Source organism: Micropterus salmoides, unplaced genomic scaffold (assembly GCF_014851395.1).
Source record: "Micropterus salmoides isolate LMB-PRFRI ecotype aquatic unplaced genomic scaffold, ASM1485139v1 Ms_hic_scaffold_2, whole genome shotgun sequence".
Classification (NCBI taxonomy): domain Eukaryota; kingdom Metazoa; phylum Chordata; class Actinopteri; order Centrarchiformes; family Centrarchidae; genus Micropterus; species Micropterus salmoides.
Window position 1 is genome coordinate 47741363 of NW_024041150.1, and position 27411 is coordinate 47768773.

At 43.6% G+C, this 27411-nt stretch overlaps 1 protein-coding gene across 2 annotated transcripts in view; it reads left to right on the forward strand.

The window, feature by feature from the left end:
• LOC119911834 overlaps positions 1-27411 on the forward strand; it is a 53820-nt gene that overhangs the window by 6806 nt on the left and 19603 nt on the right. Inside the window, exons 5-6 of one of the 2 annotated variants that reach the window (XM_038730790.1) lie at positions 1737-2063; positions 10558-10879. In XM_038730790.1, the coding sequence (XP_038586718.1) occupies positions 1737-2063; positions 10558-10742 (512 nt within the window). In that variant the 3' untranslated portion in view covers positions 10743-10879. Of the gene's footprint in view, positions 1-1736; positions 2064-10557; positions 10880-27411 lie in introns of those variants that run through there. The other variant, XM_038730789.1, reaches the window with a different exon arrangement.

Sequence of the window (27411 nt, forward strand, 5' to 3'; positions counted from 1 at the left end):
TAAAGTATTTAATAGAAATTCCTGTGACCAAAACCTCAGCTTTCCTCCTTTTCTGAATGCTCTGTTTTCAACAGCTTTTTCTACTAACTGCTGCATTCTACGACACACGGAGTTAGATGGAGGCGGTGTTCCATATACCTTAAAATTTCAATAGCCGAGTCCCAAATAGCTGCCTATCTCCTTTACTGGGCTGGTGTGGGAACACATTTTGACAAATAAACGCAAGTCCCCATTAAACACCTGATCTGGTTTTCATAGAAGTTCTTTGGATGTATAAAACCTCTTAAACCCCGCGGGTCACCCACTTTAGCTGCTTTTAAGCTGCTTGGATTGTTAATACAAATATTAATGTTTAAACGTATGTCAGTATGGACATTCTGCACATCGTTAGATCGGTTAGATTCTCCACAATTTAATTGTTCAATTCATTTAATGGAAACAACGAGCCCCAAAGTCTAATTCTTATAGATTTACCGGTGTAACCTGCATGGTACAAGAGAGGAAAGAAAAAAAGTGCTGACTGCCGTTACCTTAGAAGTGCTCGTTAAGTCGCTTGTTAGGCCGAATGTGTCCGTTCCTTGATTATTTATATTCCTTTAGTCTGTAAGCGTCCACCAATCAAAAGAATCAAAACAGCTTTTTGTAAAAATGAACCCTAGTTGTAAATCCTGCCATGTGAAGTCATTTGAAGTCGCTCTCTGTCTGCTAAATTCTCTAATCCTGCACCATGTTGTTTTTCATGATGTTACTTCAAAATAAAAGCACATGTCAGAGCTAGATCAAATCCAATATTTTATTGGATAAGCTTTATACAAGTAATATTCTGTGTGAAATAAATAATGTGTTTCAAAGTAGTTTCAGTTTTGTGCAAAAGGAATTAAAGGCCTGTCCCATATGGACGCCTGTCCCAAATATAGGCAGGGTCAATTCAGTGATTTTAGCCCGGGCTATTTATCAAAGTTTTATGGTTTGGTCAATTCCTTGGCCAATTAGTGACCTCTGTCTTAAGAGTATTGAAACATGGCTCCCATGTGATGGTATCGCCACAGTGTCCTATCCATTGTGACAAGATTGCCTGTAAGATTGTCTCTAAGTATATGTGTTCACTAGTAATATATTAATGTAGATAACTGCTCATTTCTGAAATATGTTGAATTGTTAATTTTATTAGTTGATGACATGTGACTGCAGCTATAACAACATAGGTTAGTTTCCTGATTTAAGCTGATATCTTATGCTAATTTCATGCATACTTTCAGCATACTTATTTTATTTACACTACCCTGGGAGTTTCAAACAAGAACTCTAAACTAAACTAATACCGCTAACAATGAAGCCACACAGAGAGAACCGCTGAGCGGGTCTAAATCAATCACCCCACACGTGCACCCCGGGGGAGACAACACACACATGGCCAACAGGAGAGGGGATACACCCACCGGCATCTAACAGGGAGTAAAAAAATACAATTACTAAGACGCCTTAAACCAAATCTTATTCAACTTAATACTCAAACTCAATATACAAAGCAATAATCGGAAATTAAATACCCCAATAAAGGAATACACCGAAGAAAAACTAATGGAAAAACTCCCAAATATTCTCATACAATTACCCTGAGCTCATAAATAAAACCAAAGATAGGCACAGTGATTTGTTAGATGGAACAATGGGACATATTTCAGAGTTCCTGCTGCTGTCTGTACAGCTGATGTTGTGCTTTGTTGTCCTCTCAGTCTACCAGGTGGAGGTGGATTCAGGGGTGGAGTCTGTCCTGCTGCCCTGCAAAACCATAGTTCACCTGCCTGAAGACGTCACAGTGGAGTGGAGGAACAGTAACAACAGGAAGGTCCACGTATATAAGAACGGCTCTGACCAGCCTGAAGAACAGGACAGTTTTTACAGAGACCGAACAGAGATGAAGAGAAACCTGCTGAGACCTGGAGACCTCAGTCTGACCCTGAAATACCCCACAGACAGAGACAGTAACACCTACACCTGCACCGTCTACAGCAGGGAGGGAGACATCCTGATGAAGAAACAAGTGGAGCTCAAGGTCAAAGGTCAGAGTTGGAAATACGGGTCAGAGGTCAGAGCTGTACATGCAGGTCAGAGGTCAGAGTGGTAGATACAGGTCAGAGGTTAAGCTGTAGATACAGGTCAGAGATCAGAGCTGTAGATACAGGTCAGAGGTCAGAGCTGTACATGCAGGTCAGAGGTCAGAGTGGTAGATACAGGTCAGAGGTCAGAGCTGTAGATACAGGTCAGAGGTCAGAGCTGTACATGCAGGTCAGAGGTCAGAGCGGTAGATACAGGTCAGAGGTCAGAGCTGTAGATACAGGTCAGAGGTTAAGCTGTAGATACAGGTCAGAGGTCAGAGCTGTAGATACAGGTCAGAGGTTATAGCTGTAGATACGGGTCAGAGGTCAGAGCTGTCGATACAGGTCAGAGGTCAGAGTGGTAGATACAGGTCAGAGGTTATAGCTGTAGATACGGGTCAGAGGTCAGAGCTGTCGATACAGGTCAGAGGTTAAGCTGTAGATACAGGTCAGAGGTCAGAGCTGTAGATACAGGTCAGAGGTTATAGCTGTAGATGCAGGTCAGAGGTCAGAGTGGTAGATACAGGTCAGAGGTCAGAGCTGTAGATACGGGTCAGAGGTTAAGCTGTAGATACAGGTCAGAGGTCAGAGCTGTAGATACAGGTCAGAGGTTAAGCTGTAGATACAGGTCAGAGGTCAGAGCTGTAGATACAGGTCAGAGGTTATAGCTGTAGATGCAGGTCAGAGGTCAGAGTGGTAGATACAGGTCAGAGGTCAGAGCTGTAGATACGGGTCAGAGGTCAGAGCTGTAGATACAGGTCAGAGGTCAGAGTGGTAGATACAGGTCAGAAGTCAGAGCTGTAGATACAGGTCAGAGGTCAGAGTGGTAGATACAGGTCAGAGGTCAGAGCTGTAGATACAGGTCAGAGGTTAAGCTGTAGATACAGGTCAGAGGTCAGAGCTGTAGATACAGGTCAGAGGTCAGAGCTGTAGATACAGGTCAGAGGTTATAGCTGTAGATACAGGTCAGAGGTTATAGCTGTAGATACAGGTCAGAGGTCAGAGCTGTAGATACAGGTCAGAGGTCAGAGCTGTACATGCAGGTCAGAGGTCAGAGCGGTAGATACAGGTCAGAGGTCAGAGCTGTAGATATAGGTCAGAGGTTAAGCTGTAGATACAGGTCAGAGGTTATAGCTGTAGATACGGGTCAGAGGTCAGAGCTGTAGATACAGGTCAGAGGTCAGAGCTGTAGATACAGGTCAGAGGTCAGAGCTGTAGATACAGGTCAGAGGTCAGAGCTGTACATGCAGGTCAGAGGTCAGAGTGGTAGATACAGGTCAGAGGTCAGAGCTGTAGATACAGGTCAGAGGTCAGAGCTGTACATGCAGGTCAGAGGTCAGAGCGGTAGATACAGGTCAGAGGTTATAGCTGTAGATACAGGTCAGAGGTCAGAGCTGTACATGCAGGTCAGAGGTCAGAGTGGTAGATACAGGTCAGAGGTCAGAGCTGTAGATACAGGTCAGAGGTTAAGCTGTAGATACAGGTCAGAGGTTATAGCTGTAGATACAGGTCAGAGGTCAGAGCTGTAGATACAGGTCAGAGGTCAGAGCTGTAGATACAGGTCAGAGGTCAGAGCTGTAGATACAGGTCAGAGGTTAAGCTGTAGATACAGGTCAGAGGTCAGAGCTGTAGATACAGGTCAGAGGTCAGAGCGGTAGATACAGGTCAGAGGTCAGAGCTGTAGATACAGGTCAGAGGTTAAGCTGTAGATACAGGTCAGAGGTCAGAGCTGTAGATACAGGTCAGAGGTTATAGCTGTAGATACGGGTCAGAGGTCAGAGCTGTCGATACAGGTCAGAGGTTAAGCTGTAGATACAGGTCAGAGGTCAGAGCTGTACATGCAGGTCAGAGGTCAGAGCTGTAGATACAGGTCAGAGGTCAGAGCTGTAGATACAGGTCAGAGGTTAAGCTGTAGATACAGGTCAGAGGTCAGAGCTGTAGATACAGGTCAGAGGTCAGAGCTGTAGATACAGGTCAGAGGTCAGAGCTGTACATGCAGGTCAGAGGTCAGAGTGGTAGATACAGGTCAGAGGTTAAGCTGTAGATACAGGTCAGAGGTCAGAGCTGTAGATACAGGTCAGAGGTTAAGCTGTAGATACAGGTCAGAGGTCAGAGCTGTAGATACAGGTCAGAGGTTATAGCTGTAGATACGGGTCAGAGGTCAGAGCTGTAGATACAGGTCAGAGGTCAGAGCTGTAGATACAGGTCAGAGGTCAGAGCTGTACATGCAGGTCAGAGGTCAGAGCTGTAGATACAGGTCAGAGGTCAGAGCTGTAGATACAGGTCAGAGGTTAAGCTGTAGATACAGGTCAGAGGTCAGAGCATTAGATACAGGTCAGAGGTTATAGCTGTAGATACAGGTCAGAGGTAAGAGCTGTAGATACAGGTCAGAGGTCAGAGCTGTACATGCAGGTCAGAGGTCAGAGCTGTCGATACAGGTCAGAGGTCAGAGTGGTAGATACAGGTCAGAAGTCAGAGCTGTAGATACAGGTCAGAGGTTATAGCTGTAGATACGGGTCAGAGGTCAGAGCTGTCGATACAGGTCAGAGGTTAAGCTGTAGATACAGGTCAGAGGTCAGAGCTGTAGATACAGGTCAGAGGTCAGAGCTGTAGATACAGGTCAGAGGTTATAGCTGTAGATGCAGGTCAGAGGTCAGAGTGGTAGATACAGGTCAGAGGTCAGAGCTGTAGATACGGGTCAGAGGTCAGAGCTGTAGATACAGGTCAGAGGTCAGAGCGGTAGATACAGGTCAGAGGTCAGAGCTGTAGATACAGGTCAGAGGTCAGAGCTGTAGATACAGGTCAGAAGTCAGAGCTGTAGATACAGGTCAGAGGTTATAGCTGTAGATACGGGTCAGAGGTCAGAGCTGTAGATACAGGTCAGAGGTTATAGCTGTAGATACAGGTCAGAGGTTATAGCTGTAGATACGGGTCAGAGGTCAGAGCTGTCGATACAGGTCAGAGGTTATAGCTGTAGATACGGGTCAGAGGTCAGAGTAGTAGATACGGGTCAGAGGTCAGAGTAGTAGATACAGGTCAGAGGTTATAGCTGTAGATACGGGTCAGAGGTCAGAGCTGTCGATACAGGTCAGAGGTTAAGCTGTAGATACAGGTCAGAGGTCAGAGCTGTAGATACAGGTCAGAGGTCAGAGCTGTAGATACAGGTCAGAGGTTATAGCTGTAGATACAGGTCAGAGGTCAGAGTGGTAGATACAGGTCAGAGGTCAGAGCTGTAGATACAGGTCAGAGGTTAAGCTGTAGATACAGGTCAGAGGTCAGAGCTGTCGATACAGGTCAGAGGTTATAGCTGTAGATACAGGTCAGAGGTCAGAGTGGTAGATACAGGTCAGAGGTCAGAGCTGTAGATACAGGTCAGAGGTTATAGCTGTAGATACGGGTCAGAGGTCAGAGCTGTCGATACAGGTCAGAGGTTAAGCTGTAGATACAGGTCAGAGGTCAGAGCTGTAGATACAGGTCAGAGGTCAGAGTAGTAGATACAGGTCAGAGGTCAGAGTGGTAGATACAGGTCAGAGGTCAGAGCTGTAGATACGGGTCAGAGGTCAGAGTAGTAGATACAGGTCAGAGGTCAGAGTGGTAGATACAGGTCAGAGGTTATAGCTGTAGATACGGGTCAGAGGTCAGAGTAGTAGATACAGGTCAGAGGTCAGAGCTGTAGATACAGGTCAGAGGTTAAGCTGTAGATACAGGTCAGAGGTCAGAGCTGTAGATACAGGTCAGAGGTTAAGCTGTAGATACAGGTCAGAGGTCAGAGCTGAATATACAGGTCAGAGGTTATAGCTGTAGATACAGGTCAGAGGTCAGAGCTGTAGATACGGGTCAGAGGTCAGAGTAGTAGATACAGGTCAGAGGTCAGAGTAGTAGATACAGGTCAGAGGTCAGAGTGGTAGATACAGGTCAGAGGTCAGAGCTGTAGATACGGGTCAGAGGTCAGAGTAGTAGATACAGGTCAGAGGTCAGAGTGGTAGATACAGGTCAGAGGTTATAGCTGTAGATACGGGTCAGAGGTCAGAGTAGTAGATACAGGTCAGAGGTCAGAGCTGTAGATACAGGTCAGAGGTCAGAGTGGTAGATACAGGTCAGAGGTCAGAGCTGTAGATACAGGTCAGAGGTTAAGCTGTAGATACAGGTCAGAGGTCAGAGCTGTAGATACAGGTCAGAGGTTATAGCTGTAGATACAGGTCAGAGGTCAGAGCTGTCGATACAGGTCAGAGGTTAAGCTGTAGATACAGGTCAGAGGTCAGAGTGGTAGATACAGGTCAGAGGTCAGAGCTGTAGATACAGGTCAGAGGTTAAGCTGTAGATACAGGTCAGAGGTCAGAGCTGTAGATACAGGTCAGAGGTTATAGCTGTAGATACGGGTCAGAGGTCAGAGCTGTAGATACAGGTCAGAGGTTAAGCTGTAGATACAGGTCAGAGGTCAGAGCTGTAGATACGGGTCAGAGGTCAGAGTAGTAGATACAGGTCAGAGGTCAGAGTGGTAGATACAGGTCAGAGGTCAGAGCTGTAGATACGGGTCAGAGGTCAGAGTAGTAGATACAGGTCAGAGGTCAGAGTGGTAGATACAGGTCAGAGGTTATAGCTGTAGATACAGGTCAGAGGTCAGAGCTGTCGATACAGGTCAGAGGTTAAGCTGTAGATACAGGTCAGAGGTCAGAGCTGTAGATACAGGTCAGAGGTCAGAGCTGTAGATACAGGTCAGAGGTCAGAGCTGTAGATACAGGTCAGAGGTTATAGCTGTAGATACAGGTCAGAGGTCAGAGCTGTCGATACAGGTCAGAGGTTAAGCTGTAGATACAGGTCAGAGGTCAGAGCTGTAGATACAGGTCAGAGGTTAAGCTGTAGATACAGGTCAGAGGTCAGAGCTGTAGATACAGGTCAGAGGTTAAGCTGTAGATACAGGTCAGAGGTTATAGCTGTAGATACAGGTCAGAGGTCAGAGCTGTCGATACAGGTCAGAGGTTAAGCTGTAGATACAGGTCAGAGGTCAGAGCTGTAGATACAGGTCAGAGGTTAAGCTGTAGATACAGGTCAGAGGTCAGAGCTGTAGATACAGGTCAGAGGTCAGAGTAGTAGATACAGGTCAGAGGTCAGAGCTGTAGATACAGGTCAGAGGTCAGAGTAGTAGATACAGGTCAGAGTGAATGTATTGTTCTGTAAATTTTTTAATTATATTCGGTTTCAGCTTTGGCCAAGTATTTTCATTTCGGTGCATCCCAACATTACTGTAATTGCTTAACTTTGTAACGCGTTACTCCCTACACTGAAGATGTAGATGTTTGGCTCATATCTGATCATGAAACTAATCAATATTTCCTGATCAGAACATGAGATCTTTAATAATCCATTCAGGGAAGCTGTCACTTCAACAGAACGCCACTTAATGAACATGAAGGCTCTAATCACTGATCAATTCTTTACTCCACAGAGATTATCAATCAAACATCTGAGTAGGGATGGGGATTGTTAATTAGCGAATGCAAGGCTTCACGGGTTCATCGCGGCCTAATTCCAATACTGCAGCCTAGACGGTAAGTGCTACAGACGCGGGGTAGGTTCAGACCCATGCGACGACGGCATGCGGGAAAAAAAATCGCACACTTCTACCTGTAGGGGGCGCTATAAGCAAAGTCAACGCGTTTCGGCTTGGAACACCTGCATACGAAGGCGCATATGCAAAACCTTACATCCACGCGTTCGGGGTATCTAGCTGAATCTCCTGGTATATGCCCCGCCCATTTTCACCTACCTTTTTTTTTGCTACATCGCAAAAACTGAAAAACATATTTTAATTAACTCCTCCAAAGCCACAAGTCCATTCGGCACCAAACTTGGCACAGATAAGTTAGAAGCTAACAAATGTTTGCCAAAAACGCTAAAAACAGGAAATGATGTCCTATCTTCACTTTGGAATGGCTGATCAACAGCAAATTTGGAGCATTAATGTAGGACGCCCTCTTGAGGGCCTGTGTAAAATTTTGTGCAACTAGCCCCTCGATGGCGCTATTTAATCTGAAAAAATTATTCCTCTATAACCACAACTCACATTGACCTCGAACCACAGGCCAATTGTTCTGAATGATCCTCTTACTACAGGCACCAAAGTTGACCCAAATATGCCCATAGGTGGCTCTGTTATTGCAGATTAAAGACGTCAAAAAAATCACATTGATTTACATGCATTTTATATCTCCATAACCACAAATCCGATTGATATCAAATTTGGGCCAACTGTTCCCCATAGGCCCCTGATGAAAGGTGCTGCTATAATGGAAGCTCAAATACCGCATTCATTTCAATGGGATTTTCAACCAAAGGACATTTATCCTCATAACTACGGGGCACTACATCGCACATTCATAAACCTTATGTCTACGTTTTTAGGGGATTCTGCCGATTGGGATGGTATAATACACACCTCTGTGTGATGACATTTTCATTTCACTAAATTGCGAAAACTTAAAAACCTATTCTAATTAACTCCTCCGAAGTCGCAAGTCCGATCAGGGAGCAGGGAGGCCTGGACCCCGCTTACAACTGCAACAACACTTCTACATGTTTAACATTACCTTACAGACAGCTGTATAGATAAAGTTGTCTCTTTGCTTTGGTTTGCACGTACTTACAGTAACAAGCGTAGCTTACATCAACAAACATTACAGTAGTTTGGAGCTAATTTAATCCTCATCGTATTCCACCGCGATGGCGCCGCCTCTCGCTCTGCTGCCTCTGTGTGTGTGTGTATGTGTAGGAGCTGACAGAGATCAGACTGCAGCCTGATGATTTTCTTATCCATTGCATTGAAAAATAAAACTGACTTGACACTGGAGACATAACGTTACATCATAGGACCCGCAAGTCTTGATAGCAGTATCGATAAGCTCAAACCTTATTGATTTTCGGGTTTTTAGAAATTTTGGAACCGGGTCCTTTCGGAACCGGGTCCTTTCGAAACCGGGTGTCGATCCCCATCCCTACATCTGACACATATTGATCAGCTACAAAATTTCACATTCACAATGTATCAATCAAAAGAGGAAGTGACATCACAACAGGAAACAAGAATACACCTCTAACTCCTAACCTCTAACATGCACTTCCTGTGCTCTTCTCCTTCTATCCCCTATAATGATCTTGTATTGATTGCACTTTTTTGTTAACTGTTACTTCCTTCCTATGTACCCCATTGATATGAAATGTACTGTGAGCTCTCACTAGTATTTATTGCTGCTCTTACTAGTATGTATTGTCAGTTGTAGATCTGTAGTTGATGCTCTGTTGATCCTTGTATGTTGTTCCTCAAATGTAAGTCGCTTTGGATAAAAGCGTCTGCCACATGAGTAAATGTAATAATCCAAGAGATCATTTACATGGATGGAAAAAAATGAGATCAATAAGTTACTGATTTTCATTATTGATCAAGAAGAAAGTGGAAGCAAGCAGCTGAAAGAAAACAAATGTGTTGATCACTTAGAACAAAGAAATGAAGTTTTAATAGTTTGGATCAATGATCTGTTCTCTTCACATCATGTTGAAGCCATTTGGAAAGAAAAGTGTGCTCAGAGTCAGCAGAAGCTGTGCTGGAAGCTGTCAGCTCCAAACATTCCAAATGTTCTCTTTTTCCACTTGAAGAAAACTGATCCAGATGAGACCAGGCGAAGGTTTCCACTTCAACACCAGCCAACACATTTCAATACTGATCTGTACAACATCTGGAAAGAGAGAACATGTTGGTACTCAACACAAACTTAATTGACAACACATTTCCTACAATATCTGCTCCTGGAAACTATATCCTGATCCAACAGGTTTCCTGCTCCAGTCTGGAGCCTTCCAGCTCCTGGTTCAGGTCCAGGAAAGATGGAGGAACCAAAACCTGAAAGTGTGTTAGTATCTGAAGTAGCAGCAGCTGGGATTCAGGACCTTAACCGATCTCTGACCTCTGAATGAAACCTGAGTGTGAACAAACACTGCCAGTGAACAGAATCCAGGCAGAAAGGATGTTAATACTAAAGCTCATTTGTAGGAGACAATTTTTATATTGACGATCAATATCTGAAAACATCAGAGAGGTCCATCCAGTTTCTGTCCCCTAAAGCCAAACAGTCCCTCCAAAAGTGGTAATACTGCAGATATGTAAATACTGCTGTACTTTGATCAGTGGGCCACAGGCTCAGTCAGCACTGTGTTACCTCATTAGACGATAGACAGTGACTGAACAGACATTTATTTAATGAAAACCTTCAGATTCTAACTTTAATAAAGATTTGATTGAGTCCATCTGACAATAATACTCAGTGATTTAATAAACAGTCAGTTGTGCTGTTGATTGTAGAGACACCAAAGACAACACTGTCTCTGTTAGATGGAACAATGGGACATATTTCAGAGTTCCTGCTGCTGTCTGTACAGCTGATGTTGTGCTTTGTTGTCCTCTCAGTCTACCAGGTGGAGGTGGATTCAGAGGTGGAGTCTGTCCTGCTGCCCTGCAAACCACAGTTCACCTGCCTGAAGACGTCACAGTGGAGTGGAGGGACAGTTTCTACAGGAAGCTCCATGTGCATCAGAACGGCTCTGACCAGCCTGAAGAACAGCATGGGTTTTACAGACACCGAACAGAGATGAAGAGAAACCTGCAGAGACCTGGAGACCTCAGTCTGACCCTGAAATACCCCACAGACAGAGACAGTCACATCTACACCTGCACCGTCAGCAGAGAAAGAGCAGGGAGCAGGGAGAGAGACATCCTGATGAAGAAACAAGTGAAGCTCAAGGTCAAAGGTCAGTGCTGTAGATACAGGTCAGAGGTCAAATGTGTACAGTGTTGGGCAAGTTACTTCTAAAATGTAATACATTATAGATTACTAGTTACGGTCATTTGAAAGTAATTAGTTATATTACAATATTACTGTCTCTGAATTGTAATGCTTTACACTAGTTTTGCGTTACTTTGAGCTCCTTTCACTGCTATTTAATGGACACATTCTTCAGACAGTAAGATGTGCTGCATAGATGGGTTCTAGTGATATGCAGAGTTATCTGGCTGGGTCATAAAAATTTACATTTTAATGTTACCTTTTAATTTAAACCCTGCCTACAATGTCAACCGTCAATATCCTCGCAACAGGAAATAACGCCATTATTTTATTCATGGATTTGTTGTGTGTTGGACAGAGGACCCAAATGCAGGTTTTATTAAGGGGAAAAAGTGGAGTGGAGGCGAGGGAGAGGTGGATGCCGGGGTAACATGGGCACGGGGGACCAAGGAGCAAGTAGGGCAGATGGGGCTGAGGGAAGGGAGCTGGGGGGCACCAGGCACCGAGGAAGAGAGAAGGCAAGGGAGAACTGACCGGGGAGTTGGTGGAGGAGTGTGGTGGCAGACTGACTGTGAGGCACGAGGGGGGAGCCGAGAGGATGCCGTGGAAGACGCCCGAGGGGAGAGGGCAGGTAGGCGAGCCCAGCTGACTCGACGGAGGAACGGAGGCGAGTGAACCTGGGGAAAGGCAGACAGACAGGGTTAGTAACTGGGAAACCAGAACGGGAAACAGAGATGTTGCAAGATCAAAGTTGGAATCAAGTAGTGGCACCAGGTCAGGAGCAATGACAATCAAGCAGAGGTTGTGTGGAGAACTGGGGTTGATATACTGGCAGGAAAGGAGTAGATTGCTGGCAGGTGTGGCGGACAGAGGAGGCTGCTGATGAGGTGCAGGTGTGGATTGTCAGCTGGGGTCAGGAGCAGAGAGAGAGGAAGAGCACACGCAGGGGGAGCAGAGGAGACACAGAGAGGCAGACAAGATAAAGGAAAACAGAGTGCAAGAAAAAAAGGAGAAATAAACAGGACACTCACCATCAGCCGGGCTGCCACCACAACAGGATTATTTTTCTGCCACCGAAATGTTTCGCGGTGTTGGTGAATTATTAAAAAAACAGAACATTTCTTAATTTCGGGTTAAAGTGCAGTGTAACCTGCACTAATACGTTAGTTGTAATACATTATATTACTGCGTTACAGCAAAAAAAAACTCTGATTATGAAACTAATCAATATTTCCTAATCAGATTTCCTCTTTCTTATTCTTATTAAGTTGGACAAAGTTTTGGGCCATTCAGCACTTAATGTCACTGAAACAGTCAAAGATGGATTGCAATTAATTAATGTCACTTGGTTGTAACGGTAACCCAGCTGTGTGTCATCAGCTTAACAGTGGTAGGATATATACTGTCTACGGAGAATGGAGCCCAAAGGGAGCATTTACAGGGAGAATAGAATTGTCCCAGGATTGAACCTTGGGGTACTTGATTGCTGCGGAAGAGGATGAAATATTGTTGACAGAACAGGACCCGTCTCTCTAGTAGAAGTTAAACCACTGTAGTGCTAATCCCTGGATACCAACCATTAGCTGGAGGCAATCCAGGAGGATGTCGTGATTGACAGTATTAAAGGCAGCACTGAGGTCAGGTAGGAGTGAAATAGCACAATTTCTGGAGTCGCTAAACAATAGCAAATCGTTCAGTACTTTAAGAAGCGTAGTCTCTCTGCTATAGTCTGCATTGTTTTCATTTAAAAACAAAGAGAGCTGGGAGAGGATGACCTTCTCCAGTATTTTGGAGATAAAAGATAATTTAGAAATGGGCCTAAAATTATTAAAATCAGTGGGGTCTAGGATTTTTAATAAAGGGCTGGATCACAGCAGTTTAAAACTGGACGGGACAGTGCCATTTAGAGAGGTATTTATTACGGACTATAAAGTGGGGCCAACAGTATCTAACACCTCTTTCAATAGATGCCAAGGAACAATATCTGTGGGGGCAGAAGTCGGCTTCATGTGGGAGACTATGTCCTTCAGTGTGGGTAGAGCTGGCTCAAAGCAACTGAGAGGTGCCATTAACCTTGGTGATAAAGAAGCTCAGAAATTGTTTGGCATTGTCAGAAGTAACACCTCTTCTTTTGTCAATCTTCTCTCTGCTTTCCTGCACTCTTGTCTCAGGGCACGGGTCTCACTATTTAGCCATGGTTGTGTTTTAACTTTTGGTTGCTTAATTTCAAGCAGGGCAACGGTGTCCAGAATATCAGTAAAAATGTTATTAGGTAGGGTGGCTAGCTCTTCCGTGCTCAAGGAGGATGAGTTCGTCTCTGCAAACCTAGTATAAGGAGATGCTATGAAGGCATCAGAAAATTGCCTAACAGTGGTATGATTGAGTGCCGTGGTATAGCAATCTAGTGAGTTAGCTGTAAGAGGTAGACCGGGGAGTGATGCATTAAAATCACTGGTTTGTGATCAGATAGACAGGTATCATTCAACTCAACATTGAGAACAGGAAACCCTAATGATAAAACAAGATCAAGTGTGTCGCCATGGTCATGTGTAGAGCCGGTAAAAGACAGAGTCAGATTAAAAGAGTCCACCAGTTGAGAAACTCACTAATCATAGGCTTTGATGGGCAGCAGGCATGAATGTTAAAATCACCAAGTATTAAAATATTATCAGAGCTGGGCATAAGCAATGATAGAAAAACTGAGAATTCATGGATAAAGTAGGGGGGTCTGTACACGAGTGCACAAATCAATGGCCAGGCCAGCTGAACTTTCAATACCTGGACCTCAAAACTTGTATAATTGTCTACCGCCAAAACTCTGCTTTTAAAGAGAGTCCTAAAGACCGTTGCTATGCCACCACCCTTGCCTGTGGTTCTTGGAGGGCTAAAAAAGTCACAATTACCAGGGTAGAGTTCAAAAAGGGGGCTTCGTTGTTGTTAAGCCAACTTTCAGTTAAAAACAAAAAGTCCAGTCTATGCGATAAAAGGAAGTCATTTAAAATACGTTTTGTTCGAGAGTGACTGTGTATTCACCAGTGCCAAGGGTGGAATCCACAGTCACAGCTGGATCCTTTTGGTCAAGTGTGTTGATGACAGGTCCCAAGACCAACCATGCTCTCCACCACAGCTCTCAAGCCAGAAACACCTGCAGGAAGTGATAGGAGGAGAGAGGAGAGGGACGAGAAAGCACAAGACTACCAGAAAGGGGAGAAGTTGTGTTAGTAACATGCAATAATGGGATGAGGTTGCATACAGAGGGAGAGAAAGTAGAGGAGAGAGGAGCTCAGTGCATCATGGGAAATCCCCCGGCAGTCTAGGCCTATAGCAGCATAACTAAGGGATGGTTCAGGACTCACCTGAGCCAGCCCTAACTATAAGCTTTATCAAAGAGGAAAGTCTTAAGCCTACTCTTAAATGTGGAGATGGTGTCTGCCTCCTGAACCCAAACTGGAACCTGGTTCCACAGGAGAGGAGCTTGATAGCTGAACGCTCTGGCTCCTAGTCTACTTTTGGAGACTCTAGGAACCACAAGTAACCCTGCATTCTGGGAGCGCAGTGCTCTGGTGGGGTAGTAAGGTACTCTGAGCTCTTTAAGATGAGATGGTGCCTGACCATTAAGAGCTTTGTAGGTAAGAAGAATGATTTTAAATTCTATTCTGGATTTTACTGGAAGCCAATGCAAAGAAGCTAAAACAGGAGAAATGTGATCTCTTTTCCTGGTTCCTGTCAGAACACGTGCTACAGCATTCTGGATCAGCTGAAGAGTCTTAATGGACTTTTTCGAGCAGCCTGATAATAAGGAATTGCAGTAATCCAACCTAGAAGTAACAAATGCATGGACTAGTTTTTCTGCATCATTTTCAGATTTTCGCAATATTATGTAGGTGAAAAAAGGTGGTCCTTGAAATTTGCTTAATGTGAGACTTAAACGACATGTCCTGATCAAAGATAACTCCAAGATTCCTCACAGTGGTGCTGGAGGCCAAGGCAATGCCATCAAGGGAAACTATATCTTTAGATAATGCGTCACGGAGGTGCTTAGGCCCCAGAACAATAACTCCAGTTTTATCTGAGTTTAACATGAGAAAATTACAGGTCATCCAGGTTTTAACATCCTGAAGGCACATTTGAAGTTTAGCTAACTGGTGAGTTTCATCTGGCTTGATCGATAGATATAACTGAGTATCATCTGCATAACAATGAAAGTTTATGGAATATTGGATTGGTCCGAGGACAGATCCTTGAGAAACTCCATGACTAACTTTGGCGTGCCTGGAGGACTCATTGTTAACATGTACAAACTGAAATCGATCTGATAAATAGTACTTAAACCAGCTTAGAGCAGTTCCTTTAATGCCAATGAAATGTTCCAGTCTCTGTAATAGGATCTGATGGTCAATGGCATCAAATGCAGCACTAAGATCTAATAAAGAGAAATGGAAGGTTAGATATAGGTCTATAGTTGGCTAAAACATCCGGATCAAGTTTGGGCTTTTTCAGAAGAGGTTTAATTACAGCTACTTTAAAGTACTGTGGTACATAGCCTGTTGATAGAGATAGATTGATCATATCTAGTATAGAGGTGCTGACTAAGGGTAGAACATCTTTAAGCAGCCTAGTCGGGATGGGGTCTAAGAGGCAGGTTGATGGTTTAGATGAAGAACCTATTGAAGTTATTTGGTAAAGGTTGAGGAAAGCAAAGCAGTCTAAACATATATCTGGTTCTACAGCTGTTTCTAAGGTTCCTGAGTTAAGAGATAAGTCGGTGCCAGTTGAGGGCAGGTCTTGGTGAATTTTGTCTCTAATAGTTAGAATTTTATCATTAAAGAAGCTCATGAAGTCGTAACTACTGAGAGCTATGGGAATACTTGGCTCAATAGAGCTGTGACTCTCTGTCAGCCTGGCTACAGTGCTGAAAAGAAACCTGGGGTTGTTCCTATTTTCCTCTATTAATGACGAGTAGTACGCTGCTCTGGCATTACGGAGGACCTTCCTATAAGTTTTAAGACTATCTTGCCAAATTAAACGAGAATTTTCCAGTTTGGTGGAACGCCAATTCCTCTCAAGTTTCCGCGATATTTGCTTTAATTTGCGAGTTTCAGTATTATACCATGGAGCTTTGTTTTATTATTTTCTTTTTTAGAGGTGCTACAGAGTCGAGTGTCATTCGCAGCAAGCCTGCTTCTCGAAGCAGTCTATTTATTAGCTGTCACCCAACGGGTCCGACAAGGGGATCCTCTGCCGAGATGAGGCTGCAGTTTTTAAGCAATCAGATGGCTCTTGTCAATGATCCAGGTCTTTGGTTTTTTATAAATCGACCAGATTAAAAGTGTCAACTAAAACAAATAATAGTAATAAGCAAAAGTGTCCTAAAACTGTCATTTAAGCTAAATAAGTGACTTTGGTAGAGGTGTTTTCAGCGCACAAACAAGTTGCTGTAAAGCAGTGATATTCTTACTTTAATGGAGATTTGATTGAGTCCATCTGACAATAATACTCAGTGATTTAATAAATAGTCAGTTGTGTTGTTGATTGTAGAGACACCAAAGACAACACTGTCTCTGTTAGATGGAACAATGGGACATATTTCAGAGTTCCTGCTGCTGTCTGTTCAGCTGATGTTGTGCTTTGTTGTCCTCTTAGTCGACCAGGTGGTAGAGGTGGATTCAGGGGAGGAGTCTGTCAAGCTGCCCTGCAAAACTTCAGCTCACCTGCCTAAAGATGTCACAGTGGAGTGGACGGATGGAGAAAACGACTACGTCCACGTCTATCATAACGGCTCTGACCATCCTGAAGAACAGGATGAATATTACAGAGACCGAACAGAGATGAACAGAAACCTGCTGAGACTTGAAGACGCCAGTTTAACCCTGAAATATCCCACAGAGGGAGACAGTAACACCTACACTTGCACCGTCTACAACAGGGAGGGACACATCTTGAGGAAGACACAAGTGAAACTCTGGGTCAGAGGTCAGTGCTGTAGATACAGGTCAGAGGTCATGGACAAAACAATCCCACCACCATATGGTTCTTTCCTTCAGCTTCTCTACAATCATTCAATAAAGTTATTCAAACTGCTGCTGCTGTCTGTGCAGCTCATGTTGTTCTTTGTTGTCCTCTCAGAGTGTCAGGTGAAGGTGGAGGAGGGGGCGGAGTCTGTCCTGCTGCCCTTCAAGACCACAGAGAACCTGCCTGAGGATGTCACATTGTTGTGGAGCCGTGATGAACCCAAACCCACAAAGATAGTTCACTTGAATCAGAACGGCTCTGACCAGCCTGACAACAGGACCAGGTTTACAGAGACCGAACAGAGATGAAGGAAGACCTGCTGAGAACTGGAGACCTCAGTCTGACCCTGAAATCCCCCACAGTCAGAGACGAAGGACGATACGGCTGCAGAGTCTCAAAGAACTGGAACATCATTAGGGAGAAGACAGTTTATCTCAGGGTCAAAGGTCAGTATGCAGACTGAGGTCAGAGTCTCTGTGTTTGTCTCTGTCTGACTGTCCTCTGTCTCCTCTGCAGAGAGAAGCAGGAACAGAAGCAGCTCCGCTGATCCAACTCCTCTGATGGCCGATCAATCTGTTTGATCTTTGATCATTGATCCGATCTGACTCTGGATCAGAGAGAAAATGGAGGTGAAGCAGCTGATGGAGGACGGATGAAGACAGGAGGACGCTTTGTCAGCTTCTTCTTCACTCTGACTCCTCCTACTGACTCTCACACACAGTCTACACACTCACTATTGATTCCTGCTGATCAGTGATGTCAGAGTGAGGTCAGCGTGATGTCACATGGCTTGAACGGGCGTGTTTCCTGTGAACCTCCCAGCGGCTGGATAACAGCTGCGGCTCTCTGGATATTTGTGGCTCGTTCTAATGCGTGCAGTCAAACAAACTTTATTTCTACAGACACAGAGAAGTCAGCAGCTGCAGGAAATCAGAACCACTGACAGGAAGTTAAGAGTCAAGTTAAACCACATGTCAGAACTTTCTACAGCAGCAGGATTTAGAAGATGCTGGAAGCTGCTGTCTTTAGATTTTGGACCCGTCACAATTTGTCACATTTTCTGAAGCCACAACAAATCTTGTTGAAAGGAAACAGTTGATTGAAGGTCCAGTTTCAAACCAAGAGTCAAAGCTTCTCTTTGTGTCGACTCCTTTAATGAGAACATTGAAAAGGACTCGAGTCCAAGTCTCAAGTGTCCAGCTCAGATTATTCCAGCACCAACCCTGGCAGGATGCAAGTTAAACAGAAAGCAACACATTTAGTGACAGAACAGAAAGCAGCCAGCTGTTAAAATGGACTCAGAGAATGAAGACACAATAAGATTTGATTCAGTCAGACTTTCACAAGAACAAAGGTTTGTTCAGCCTGAACACAAATGTGGTCTGTAGTGTTTTTGTAGTCCCTGTTTATTCAGCGCCTCTTCCTCCTCACTACACACTGGATCAAAGCACAGCAGTTAAACCCAGAGGCCTCCAGTGGACCTGGTTCAGGCCTCTGAAACATCTGGACTCTGTGATCTTTGTCTTCCAGCGTTGACATTTGGAGCAGGTATAAACAGACGTCACGTGATCTAGTTTGTTTGAAGCGTACCGAGTCCTTCAGACGTTGATCTCAGAGCTCAGCAGAAACTCCACTTCTTTAGTCTCTTTCCTCCAGGCTCTGGTTTTTCTTGTCTCTCTGTTCATTCCTCAAAGATAAAGCTGGATTTTTCATTGAAGCTGAAACATTTCAGTAAATATGCCAGATTTAGCCAGAAGGCTGTTTTTCATCTGTAGTCAGTACAAGTCAACACAAAACAGACAACATAGTAAAACCAACCCAGGGACCAGTAGACTCCAGCACAATATACTAGCAGTCATTATGTTCCAGTACACAGGTCATGAACTGTTACCAGAGGAAATCAGAAGCTTACAGTAATCTGTTGGACTCAAAGATGTTATGTTATTAAAGTGCTGTTTATGCACTCAGATCTAATTCAATAATCTGGTTTCCTGCAGCGGTTTGAAGCCAAAATAAACATTTTGCTGTGATTTCATTTCAATAAACTGATCAAAATGATGCTGATTTGTTGAACATATGAATTCCTGCTCTGTCAGGTCTGTCTTCAAGATGACAAGCAAACATCTTTTAAAACGCTTGTTTTCTAAATGGAGTTCTGCTCAGTCAGGGCGATGCTATGCTAACTTGTTTCAAGTACGACGACGGCTGGAATCATCTATCAGACACAGATTCATTTTCAGACCTCACCAGGTAGTTCAGCTTCCCGCCTCTCTTTTCTCCCAGCATCCTCCTGTCTCGTCTGTAGAAATATGAACTAGTGGTCCACGCGGTCCTTGTGGTCCGGACCGGTTGCCGAGGGGTCCGTTGCTGGTCCAAAGCCACTGCACACCTCCTCTGTATAATAAAAGCTTTATTTGTAGAGCACTTTTCAACACGGGGAACAAAGAGCTTTAAAACAATCCATCTGTCAATAAAGGAAAATAAATGAGGCGTCACACAGTGAAAGCTTTTGTAGAAATGTGTCTAAGAAGTGAGATGAAACCAGGAGCAGACTCTGAGCCTGTAGGGGCCCTGACAGCAGAGACCCTGTCCCCTTTGGCTTTGAGCCTAGACTTTGGAGCAGTTAGCAGAGCCCTACTAGAGGATCTCAGTCTGCGTCCTGGCTCATATGGGGATAAAAGCTCAGAGAAGGTGCGTGCCCATGTCTGGCCTTAAAAGTGATCAGAAGGATTTTAAAGTGCGTCCTAAAAGAAACAGGAAGCAGGACGCTCACACTGGGCTGATGTGCTCACATTTTCTGCAGCGAGCGGCAGCATTTTGGACCAACTGTAGGTGATGAACTGATTTCTGACTCAGACAGGTATATAGGGAGGATATCGGTCTGCGGCTGAAATGAAAGACTTCACCTCGGCCGCATTTCTCAAATGATAAAAACAGAACAAGCTTACATGAGGTTCAAAACACAAGTCCTAGTTTCTGGCCGAGCTTCTTGTTCGCTTGGGTTTGTCCTGATTTCAGAAAGGAACGAACATCACAGAGGAAGACGCAGAGATGTTGATCCTCACAGGTACGTGAATCTAAACTATAACGTGGTTCATGCTGAACTTGAGCGCTCACTCTTTCTACACATCCTGGCAGAGAACGCTGGTGAGCTCCCAGCATCCTCTTCTGTACCTACTGAACGTGAGCGTTAAAGCGACGACCGCCAAGAAATGTACTTTACGCAGCGCCTGGATTCACTTTCTTCTCGTCTCTGTTCATTCAGGATAAAGGAGGATTTTTTACTGAAGCTGAAACATTAAAACTTGAGCTGACATGTCTTCACCTCAGCTGGAGCCAATGTGACAGATGGAAATAATGTGTTTACCAGTAAGTCACAGCAAGCATTTGAGTAAGCAAAATAGAAAAACAGTTAACGGGTTCATATTTAGTCATTTTAAAGCCATCCTCATATTTTAATGGTTTATCATATGTTATGGTTAAAGTTGTTATTGTAAGTTGCAGCAGTCACAGAACAGTATTTTACTGTTATTTCTTATTTTTCATGTGTAAAATGTCATTCTACCCAGATAGCAAAATTGCTGTGGCCCGGATCCGGCCCACACCTGTCACTTTAATCCGGCCCACACCTGTCACTTTAATCCGGCCCACACCTGTCACTTTAATCCGGCCCACTCCTGATGCCAGATCTGTGCCACAAGTGGGCCGTAACCTGGGCACCTTCCTGGAAAATATGCCCAAAAATTTACAATTACAACTTTGATTAAATTACACACACACACACACACACACACACACCTCACTACATCTCAGAACATTGTGCAAACTCCTCATAGAAGACCACAGTTGAATCCAATTTATATGACACTACAGTATCACTTAATCATGACTGGACCAAAAAAGTAACTAGACACACACAGTTGGAAGACATTAAAATTTAAATAGTTCCCCACATATTTAGGCTACTTGAGCCGCCCGGGAATATTTTTCACCGCAAAACACATTTTACTGCCCTCCAGCTCTCTGTAGCTCAGACAATCCCTGCTACCTGCTGTGCTAATCCATCCTTTTACCCATTTTTTGATTTTGCATCTGGGGTGAATGTAAACTGCAGCAACCAGATGATAATATGAAAGTTTCATCTTCACAATAAACAGAGTCCACTCCTCTCATCTTGCCGGAGTCTTGCGCTCGCAACTCGGACCATGGACCACCTGCTGAGTGCTTGAACCGGGATGTTGACGGGGCAGGTCTCTGTAACGATGTGGCCACAACAGTCTCTGGTTTCCTTTGCTTGGTCAACAATGAGTCCCATTTTGCCCAGACCAGATCTCTAGGAGCAGAATTAAGTCCAAGCTGGGCCAGAATGGCTCCTCTCCTGGCTCATTCCTCTCCTCTGAGCGATCACAACTATCAACTTTTTGATGATATTCTAATTATATAACCAGCACCTGTAATTAATGCATAATTAAATAGAGAGATGACCCACCACTAACTTATAGATAGAATATCCTGCAACACCATGGTGCCATACTTCTGTAAGACTTTGCCATTTTAGAAGACACTGAAATCATCATGAGATAAGAGGGTTATTGTTACTTTAGTTATTTGTGACATTGGGAAGAGACAGCAGTGGATATAAGAAGCACTTTACGCAGTAGGACAGAAGAAGACCACTGTTTTCCATTATTTGTAGGCCTAAATAAAATTAGATTTGTGTAGGTACTTGTTTGTGTCAAGTGAATGTGGCACAAATCTGATATTTGTACAGTAAGGATTGATTTGTATTGTATGTTGTGTTTGTGATTGATCAATATTTAATTAATAATTACAATTACTCTGTCCTAACAATTAAGAAATGCTCATTTACTACAAAGGCTATTCTAATAATCTTTGGCCACGGAGTTGTTGTGAAGCCACTCCTTCGTTATTTTAGCGGTGTGCTTAGGGTCATTGCCTTGTTGGAAGGTAAACCTTCGGCCCAGTCTGAGGTCCAGAGCACTCTGGAAAAGGTTTTCGTCCAGGATATCCCTGTACTTGGCCGCATTCATCTTTCCCTCGATTGCAACCAGTCGTCCTGTCCCTGCAGCTGAAAAACACCCCCACAGCATGATGCTGCCACCACCATGCTTCACTGTTGAGACTGTATTGGACAGGTGATGAGCAGTGCCTGGTTTTCTCCACACATACCGCTTAGAATTAAGGCCAAAAAGTTCTATCTTGGTCTCATCAGACCAGAGGATCTAATTTATCACCATCTTGGAGTCCTTCAGGTGTTTTTTAGCAAACTCCATGCGGGCTTTCATGTGTCTTGCACTGAGGAGAGGCTTCCGTCGGGCCACTCTGCCATAAAGCCCCGACTGGTGGATTGCTGCAGTGATGGTTGACTTACTACAACTTTCTCCCATCTCCCGACTGCATCTCTGGAGCTCAGCCACAGTGACCTTTGGGTTCTTCTTTACCTCTCTCACCAAGGCTCTTCTCCCCCGATAGCTCAGTTTGGCCGGACGGCCAGCTCTAGGAAGGGTTCTGGTCGTCCCAAACGTCTTCCATTTGAGGATTATGGAGGCCACTGTGCTCTTAGGAACCTTAAGTGCAGCAGAAATTTTTTTGTAACCTTGGCCAGATCTGTGCCTTGCCACAATTCTGTCTCTGAGCTCTTCAGGCAGTTCCTTTGACCTCATGATTCTCATTTGCTCTGACATGCACTGTGAGCTGTAAGGTCTTATATAGACAGGTGTGTGGCTTTCCTAATCAAGTCCAATCAGTATAATCAAACACAGCTGGACTCAAATGAAGGTGTAGAACCATCTCAAGGATGATCAGAAGAAATAGACAGCACCTGAGTTAAATATCAGTATCACGGCAAAGGGTCTGAATACTTATGACCATGTGATATTTCAGTTTTTCTTTTTTAATAAATTTGCAAAAATTTCTACATTTCTGTTTTTTTCTGTCAAGATGGGGTGCTGAGTGCACATTACTGAGAAATAAAATGAACTTTTTGATTTGTGGAAAATGGCTGTAATGAAACAAAGAGTGAAAAATTTAAAGGGGTCTGAATACTTTCCGTACCCACTGTATATCAGATAATAAACAGTATACAACAATCACAGAATGGTAAACAGAAATAAACCATATTCTATAGAGCAGTGCTGAGGATGAGTTTGAGTTTATAAGTCTTTCAGTCTGGGGGAAGAAGCTGGTGCTGCGACAGCAGATCTCTACCCAGACGGCAGCAGGATGAACCAACTGTGGCTGGGTGGTACTGTCCTTTCTCATCCTTTGGGCTCTGTGTAGTGATGTTTGCAGTCAAGATACTTTCTATAGCTCCTCCGTCTGTTTTATTTAATCCCAGTATCCATTCAAAGGAGGCCTTTGTCTCCTGCCAGGCTGTTTGTGTAAATAAGAATCTGTTATAAATTAACATGCCTGGTATAATAAAAGTAAAATAAATAAAAATTAACACTAAGTGAGTTATTCAAACCAGATCGTGCATGTTTTTATGGCTGCACTGTTCCATCAAATGGAAATATTCTGGATGTGTTTTACATCATTTCAATCAAATACAATTTTTATCCATAGCCTAGTTAAAAAAAACAATAATCTAAAATGTGGCGGTCAGTGTTGATAATGTGATCAACGCTTCATTTGGCGCATCAATCATTTTATGATACAATGATAGGGTCAAAGGGAACGTGGAAACAATGGAGAGGGTTATGATGTGAATGTACTTTTGTTATTTGGTTTGTGACTTAGAAACAACATTTATTCATTTTTACTTTTCCACTGTGCTGAGCTTCAGGTGGTTTCTTTTTTGGAGATGATTTTACCTGCTTTAGAACATTATTATGCGGTAAGACGTCCCAGTTTTATTCTTACAGAAAACACAAAATGTCAATAAAAAATCTTCTGGCTGAACTAAAAATGTCCTGAAGACAATCTAACTGTGTTCAAAATCAGAAATCAAATTAAAAAATGTTAATGAGGGTCCACTGTATTTTGCTGCTCCTTCAGAGTCACATCAAACCCGCGACCCATTTCCTGAGTCAGTCACGTGGTATGGCGGGCTCGCGAGGCTTCGACGTCACCGCATACGTCACCAACACAAGCCTCGACACGCGCTTCACAAAACTGACTGGATACTGAAGGACGTATCACCACAGCGGAGACCTGCAGGACGATGGAGAACCAGAACCCGGACCACAGGAGCCAAACAGCAGCCTCGTGCTCTGATAGCGCGATGTTCAGGTCAGTGTTCATGACTTCATCACGAGACTAAAGACACGAGGAAGAGTCTCGAGGGTCCGTGTATCATCCGTTCATTCTGTTGTTAGAGATCAGAGCCTGAAAACCCGCTCCAGGGTTTGTGTTGACGTGGTTTGATTTCCAAAGTGTCTCCGTGGTTCCTGTTTTCATCTTCAAGAGAGGAAGCTGAAAGAAAAACTCACGAGCGTTTCTCTTTACTTTGTTTTGGGACTGTCGGCATTTTCCCGCGCGGCGCATGCGCGGTGCAGCATGTGTTGTGTCGGGAGCGCGCAGAACAAACAATGGCCCTGTCCCAATATGCGCACTTCCACCCTCGTGCGCGTTCTCGCTAAGGGGTGCAAGACCGCAGGGTGTCCCGATCCTCTTGTTGTTCTCTAGGGGTGATCATCAGACCTCAATAACCTCTATGGGATATTACCCAGAATCCTTGTAGTGTCGTGACGATTCAAACAGCTAACCAATGGGAGAACATCATAAACATTCTGGTAAATAATTTAAGGAAAATATACAAACTACAGGAATAACAAATGAAAATATAAATGTAGAGAAAAATAAGGTGCAAAAATAAAGTATTTGCATATTGCTAAAGGCAGTATAAACATTACATTTCTATAGATATTTCCTGTAACAAAATTAATTGTATTGGCACATGGACTGTCATTTATAAATTGGATAGACTCACAATACATTCTGAATTCTGTTCTAAATAATTCGAATGATGGTCGGGATCTTGAGAACTTGATCTTATGGATGTGGTACTTACCTAATAAGTTAACCATTTTACAGATTCTAGTTTGAGTTACAAAGTAATCCATATTTTTTCCCCAGAATCCCAATGTGTATCGGTATTGACACTCAAAAAATAAGTGCAGAATTGTCTCGTCTTCATCTTTGCTGAATTCACATTTTTGATCAATATCTATAAATTTTGACAACATTTGGTTAGTAGGGTATATGTTAGGCGCGATTTTGTAATGCATTTCTTTCACTTTATTGGGTATAACATTTCTATGGAAGTTGTCAGTTGCCATGTTTGCTCTCCTGATCACAGCAGAAGTGACGTAGATAGTGACGTGTGCAAAACTGTCCCAAATCTGCTCTTCACAGCTTCGGGCCCCTGCGCACTTACTTACTCCGCTAAGTGCACTTTAAACTAGTGTCACTTCGAGGAAGACCTTAGGGCGTAGTGTAGCAGACCTGGCTACGTAAAATTTTAATACAGTTATGAAAATTAATATTTCCGGGAATATTAATTCTATACCTCGAAATTAGGAGCACCACCTAAAGATTTGCTTGTCCGCCCAAGGCTTTAGGTCCTTGAGTATAGGCTGAGAATTATACCGAGTTCGGTTAATTCATTAGTTGTTATTCTGAAATCGTAAGGTCAATCAGTCAGTCTCAGATCTGAGCGTAAGTTCTGTGTATAGGGACTCTAGATTATGAATAACACACACACATACATCGCTGTGCTCAAAGTGAATTTATTAACTAACAGAATACACTTGTGGGTAAATGTGGTGATATTACAGGGATAACAGTTAGTATGACAACAAGGAGGTACTAAAACAGGGTAGCCTATGTAAGGTTCGATGGAATTTCAGTTTATTGTAGAGGGAGAGAATTCTACGAGTATGAGGGAACGAATGACCAAAATTGGGTTGCAGATTTAGTTTGACTAATCTAAGGGTTTATTAACTGTGGAGGGAGCCCATAGAACACCAACGAGTCACAGAGTGTTGTTTGTTTGGCCTACCGTTGCCGCAGGTCCCGTGGCGAGGCTCGACTGCCGGTTGGCTCGGGAAGTCGGTTCTGGCCCGACCCCAGTGGCGTTTTCGAGTTGGGTTGAAACCGGTGGATTTGGTCCAGAGACCTCTTGTGGGAAGCGCTTGCAGCAACGGGCTGTCAGCCAAGGCTTTTGCTCTGATCTCAGTTCGTTTGGTGTCGCTATAGGGCCACTCAGGGTTCTGTCGTCAGAGCCGTGGTTTCATTTTAAATGAAGGCTTCTGAGTTTCTGGTCCAAAGTTGCTCACAACGGTCGGATGAGGTTGCCACGACAAAATCAAATAAACTCACACATTCACCGTAGGTTCCCGAGGCCTCGGGAATATAGGCTATTTAATGTTGCTGAGGTTAAACAGGCAGCTCCAAACAGAATAAAGAAAATCAAATCTCCCGCTGAGAAATTTGGAATTCAGGGTCGTAGCTTACTCAGCTCGTCTGAAGGAGATTTAAGTACGAAACAAAAATCGGAATTTCAAAAGTAAAGGAAGTTAAGAGAACGTATACGTTTAGTTTCAAGAAAGTTTAAACGAAGAGTTTTGAAGAGGCAAGAAGAAGCACAAAAGACAGCAAGGCCTTTTTATTGATCCGCTAGGTAGTGACGTCAATTTTGGGGATGGTCTCCCAAACGTCGCTAAGGTGTTAACTTTTGGGATAAAGAAATATACGTTGCGCGTATTTCTCTTTGATCTCTCTCTCCACAATATCGACATTTGGAAAAATACTTAGTTCTAAACATTGGATAAAGACAGTTAAAACAAGGCTAAACACTATGGAAAAAGGTTATAATGGTTATATAAAACGTAACAAAGCTTGATTACATGTCTCAGTATACTTGCGGTTACTGGTTTTAACTCATGAGACAATTTAGATGTAAGCATGACAGTAAAATTTCGTTTATGCAATTACATGGTGATAGTTAGGCCTACTTAACAATTCTGTCAGTGTAAGCCGAGTTTTAAACACTTGCGTGTTATACCTTTCTTGTCCCCTTGGTGGCGCTCGGGTCACACAAGAAAAGAGTAGACATTCCACTTTAACTGAGAGGCTGGTGATGAACACAGCGCTTCCATGGATAATTTAGTAGGAAATTGTATATGAAACATTTAACTAAAGCATTAGTTAGCATTGAATAGACATTGATTACTAGGGAGTAACAGGGATGACTTAAGACAACACAGAAAGAGGTTAGAAAACTAGTTCAAGATTACTTTCTTATGGGTCTGCTAGTCTTCAAACATCACTAAAGGATAACAACAGGGTTATTACTTACTAAACTCAGAGGCAAACACTGCTGCTCACTTAGCAAGGTTATTATTTAAACAGAATAAACACAGTTATAATGGAACCTTGCTTGGTTCGAGTAACAGGGGTTTTTATGGTCTTTCTTCTCTGCAACTTCCCTCCCTCTTTTGACA